General features: G+C 35.5%; 1 protein-coding gene across 1 annotated transcript; it reads right to left on the minus strand.

The window, feature by feature from the left end:
* Positions 1-1,277: 1,277 nt before the first annotated feature.
* Positions 1,278-1,859, minus strand: LOC106308152. The gene has a single exon (XM_013745286.1). The coding sequence runs from the start codon at positions 1,741-1,743 to the stop codon at positions 1,483-1,485; it is 261 nt and encodes an 86-aa protein (XP_013600740.1). The 5' UTR covers positions 1,744-1,859; the 3' UTR covers positions 1,278-1,482.
* Between the last annotated feature and the right edge of the window lie 3,227 nt (positions 1,860-5,086).

Below are 5,086 nucleotides of genomic sequence, written 5' to 3' on the forward strand. Positions count from 1 at the left end.
GAAACAAATCAAATATTAAAATACAATATAAAAAAACAAATCACAAATACCAATATTATTAAGAACGGATATCTAATTCGATATGTTATATGCATATATATACATATATGTACAAAATTATATATACACATATATATATATATATATGTTATATATATTATAGTTTATATAAGTTTTATAATATTTTTAGGAATTAAATTTATTATATTAGATATTAAAATTTAAAAAGTTAAATAATATTTTATTTTTATTTTTGTAATAAAATGTTATTATTAAAATTTTCAATTATTTTTAAAAGTTTATTTTATCTACGGATCAAATCGGATATTCTTTAAAATTCTAAATCATTTTGGATATCAGAGTCACCGACTATCCATGTGGCTAAAGATTGAATCGACAAGAATGCCTCTAAATGCTTGGATATTCGATATGTGCCCATCTCTATTTACGGTTACAATTTATTTTTTTTTATATGATAAAAAATCACTAATGTCAAGGCCTTTTTAATTTTTAATTAATTTTAATTTTATCTTTTATGTATTATTTTGAACAAAAATGTCATTTAATATTAATTAAAATTATCTTTATATATTTGTCAATTATTTTTATATACTTTTACAAATACATACATGTGCACCTTGATATTAGCACCTTGTAATTAAATATTTACCACAGCTGAAGTATTTATTTTTTTCGAAGTTTGAAATATTTTTTTCTTAATGCTTATTTCACTACTAACCAAATTGTATCGAAATTATTTGTTTTAATAATTTTCTTTTCTTTTTCTTGAATTATTATCCGTTTACAAACTATGATATAAAACCATTGGTTCGACACGACGACTATCTATAAATCATAGCATAAAAATAAATAAATAGTAGTAATTTTTTGTTTTTCCGAAAAAACTAAAAAATCAAACATTCTAACCGAATAAACCAAAATAAATATTAATTTAAAATAATAGTTATATTTTAGAAGATTAAAAATAAAATAAAAAATTTAAAACCGAACCGATATCTAGATTAAACACATGTTTTTATTAAAAATAATGAAACTAATAATCATATCTTGCGCTAGTTATTATCTAATTATTCAATAGAGCATAGTCGACCTAACTCAATAATGACAACCACTAAAAATTAAATACGACTGGCTGTCTGGACCCATTTGATAATGATGTTTGGAATCATTTGGAATTTAATATTTAACTGATAATTAAACTCACTGTGGATAAAGTTGAATTAGCGGTGATCACAATCAAGATTTGATGAGAAGACTTTGACGAAAAAAGAAACAGTGTTCTCATAAACGAAACGCTTGCTTTTGATCTTTTTAAACATTTCTAATATTCACACACATGGACTAGTCCACAACAAACAAACTATATACAAGTTATCTTCAGAGATCGGACTCGCACTTTCTCGACTCGGTGAGTTTCATGAACGAGTCAACATCATAATCTGCGGACGGATGGAGTTAGAATCAGCCTTGGCTCCAGCAGTTGAGGTACATAACCTGACGGAGAGATTCATCGGGAGTGGAAGAAGAGGTACGTAGTCTATCTTCTGCAGTAACACCGTCAACAGTGACATCTGCGGCGCAGAGAGGGCGGAGATCGGAAGAAAAGCGGCGTTGAAGGCGGTGGGCGGAGGTGAGACCGGTTTTCAACTTGACGCCGTGATCGGGATTTCCTTGGACAGCCACGAACGATGCTGCCATCCAAAGCTTGTTCAGATAAGTCATCTTATTAGTGCAAACTTTCTTTCTTTCTTTCTATAAGTTCTTGGAAGCTTTAAAGTGTCTGAGAAGCTCTGTGTAATATAGAGAGAGAGTAATGGATTTTGTCAGAAGATGAAGGGAAGGTGAGGTATGTACTTATAGCAAAAGGAGCAATGGATTGAAGGGTTAAAATGGTCAATTCGGAAAGATCTAAAATAAAGCGAGATACCATGCAGTGTATCAGTGGGATCCAGGTGGCGACCTTACAGGGTCTTATCCTTAAGATGAGTCACGCACTTCATGTCTCAATTATGGACTCCTTATGTTGGGTCCCATCTTTATTGTAGTATTTAGCGATAAGTGACTTTGTTTTTACTCGAGTTTAATTTTAATTTTGTATCTTTATATGTTTTGTCTTTTCTTTGCACGTGAAAGGATATGATTCTTTGCATGGGAGCTTCCTAGAGTCTAGAGTCTAGAGTTGAATCCACGAGGGGTTTGATGGCGTGTATGCCGGTTATTGGGTCGTCACGTGGTATCAAATGCTTCTTGTCCCTTTGCTTCCGGTTATTTTAGTGAGTTTTGTTTTGTCTCTTAAACTCTCACACAACCAATCAAAACAATGATTTGGTTATATACCGCAAAAGGAGAATGTAATCGGATAATACGCTTTGAGTTTGCAAAATAAAAGGAGGATTAGTTTTAAAAAGCATCGTAATTCGCTGAGGTAAGTAAGAGGATTGCCACTCTAAAGAGAGATGTGCGATTAATCTGGCAGAAAACAACACGAGAAGGAAGGACCAGTTCTTCTGCGAACCATGTGTGTCTTGGGCCTCTTAAACAGCTTCTCGATTGGGCTTAATGACGTGTTTCAGCACAAGTCCTTTAGCCTTGTTCCAGCTCCTTTATTTGGCAAGGAACACTAATTAAACCAGATGGAATTGAACCAATAATTATCTTTAACAGCAACTAACTGATCCGTTTGCAATAGCTATATTACTGATCATATCCAGAAACACACATATATTTACATTTGTACATGAAAACTTTAAATGCAAAACAAATCTATAATATAATGAGGCAGTTGCCTCTTTCCTGAGACGATACATCAGCATTTTGGTGGGTCCCACTTTTTAAAAATGTGGAAAATATGTTAAGTCTGTGGTTCGAACCGGGTTATTGAGATTTAAACACCAACATTTATACCACTAAACTAAAGGATGCTTTGTACATTGATGGTCGAAACTAATATATATTTATAAAGGTCGGAAACCTTTGCTTCTTCGGTTTTCTCTGTGGGTCGGGCTTACAAGTGTATTATGAGTTTCATTTTTAAATGAGGTTCATCACGTTATATGAAAAAAAAATGAAGTTGCTAGGTGCTCAAGCATGTACAAGATAATTGATCATCCATTCCTCATTCGTTTCTTCTCACCAACTATTATTGATGAAGTCATCACGGGTGCTCCTGAGATCAATCTCCAAGCATAATTAGACCGTTTGACAATTTCCAAGTGATTGCGAACACAAACCTAGAACTCCCATGTATATTATCATATTGCATCTGGATTTATAATATGTTTCGTTATCATAACTGATATTTAAACTCGCAGATGTGGTTGGGCAAATCCGTTATGTCCAAGGCTCTGACCTTAGCAAAGAAACAACTCGAGTTGTTATCTGTCTCCTCATTGATCCGTAAGAAACAATCAACACACAATTTTTTTTATATTATTATCTATATTGTGCTAACATCAATAATCAAAAATATTACCTACCCAAATTCGGTGGTCGTCTATTTATCTCCCTTACACACAAGGATAAAAACCAAACGTGCATATAGATTTCTTCTTCTAAGTCTCCATGTAAGAATGCATTATGGACGTCCATCTGATGGACCTCCCATCGTTGAGCCGCGGAGACGACAAGAAGAAACCGAACTGTATTCATCTTGGCCACCAGAGCGAAGGTATCTTTATAATCAAATCCTTCTCGCTGCCGATTACCCCGTGCAACAAGGCGAGCTTTGGGGCGTTCAATAGTTCCATCAGCGTTGTATTTGTTAGAAAATAGCCACTGGCAGCCGATAGCTCTTCTGCCTGGTGGGAGCTCCGTGACATCCCATGTATGATTGTCTTCAAGAGCTGTAATTTCAGTTTTCATGGCGTCATTGAAACGTGGATCGCGAACAGCCTCACTGTATGTCTTAGGGACTGATTCTGTAGTAATAGTTGCAAGGAATACTTAATGCTGCTTAGTAAAAACAGAAGTGCATAAGTAATTAGCAATAGGATACAGTGTCTTACCTGAGACCGTTATCGAAGGATCAAGATCAGATGTAGCAGGGGCGCGAGGGGGGTTTGTAGCTAGAGTTGTATGTGTTACATAGTGCTTGAGAAGAATAGACGGTTTCTTGCTGCGTTGGCCGCGTCCCAAAACCTCAGGCAAACCCGGTGACGGTGGATCAGACGATGTCTCAGGAGCAACAGTAGTAGGAGCAGGCGGTAATGGTTCAGTAGAAGAGGTAGCACTAATGTCCGATGAAGACACAGAAGCACTGAGATTATCAGATGGGGTAGAATTAGAAGGAGATGGTAGCGACGGAGGCATAGTTGATGGTGCATGTTCTTGTGCAGAAGTATTGCTCCCCCTTGATACAAGGATCGGCTCAAGCCAATCGTCCACTGGCGTAGTAACCTGAAGAACCGGAGGAGATACATACGGAGAATCAGCAATACCAGGAAACATGTCTTCAAAAATGTGGCAGTTGCCTCTTTCTTGAGACGACACATCAGCATTTTGGTGGGTCTCACTTTTTAAAAATGTGAAAAATATGTTAAGTATGTGGTTCGAACCCGGGTTATTGAGATTTAAACACCAACATATATACCACTAAACTAAAGGATGCTTTGTACATTGATGGCCGAAACTAATATATATTTATGAAGGTCAGAAACCTTTGCTTCTTCGGTTTTCTCTGTGGGTCGGGCTTACAAGTGTATTATGAGTTTCATTTTTAAATGAGGTTCATCACGTTATATGAAAAAAAAAATGAAGTTGCTAGGTGCTCAAGCATGTACAAGATAATTGATCATCCATTCCTCATTCGTTTCTTCTCACCAACTATTATTGATGAAGTCATCACGGGTGCTCCTGAGATCAATCTCCAAGCATAATTAGACCGTTTGACAATTTCCAAATGATTGCGAACACAAACCTAGAACTCACATGTATATTATCATATTGCATCTGGATTTATAATATGTTTCGTTATCATAACTGATATTTAAACTCGCAGATGTGGTTGGGCAAATCCGTTATGTCCAAGGCTCTGACCTTAGCAAAGAAACAACTCGAATTGTTATAT

The sequence above is a fragment of the Brassica oleracea genome, chromosome C8 (assembly GCF_000695525.1).
Source record: "Brassica oleracea var. oleracea cultivar TO1000 chromosome C8, BOL, whole genome shotgun sequence".
NCBI classification, from domain to species: domain Eukaryota; kingdom Viridiplantae; phylum Streptophyta; class Magnoliopsida; order Brassicales; family Brassicaceae; genus Brassica; species Brassica oleracea.

Bases quoted from the DNA above. Each gene is read 5' to 3' on its own strand.
- LOC106308152 (XM_013745286.1), bottom strand. From the start codon at position 1,743: ATGACTTATCTGAACAAGCTTTGGATGGCAGCATCGTTCGTGGCTGTC.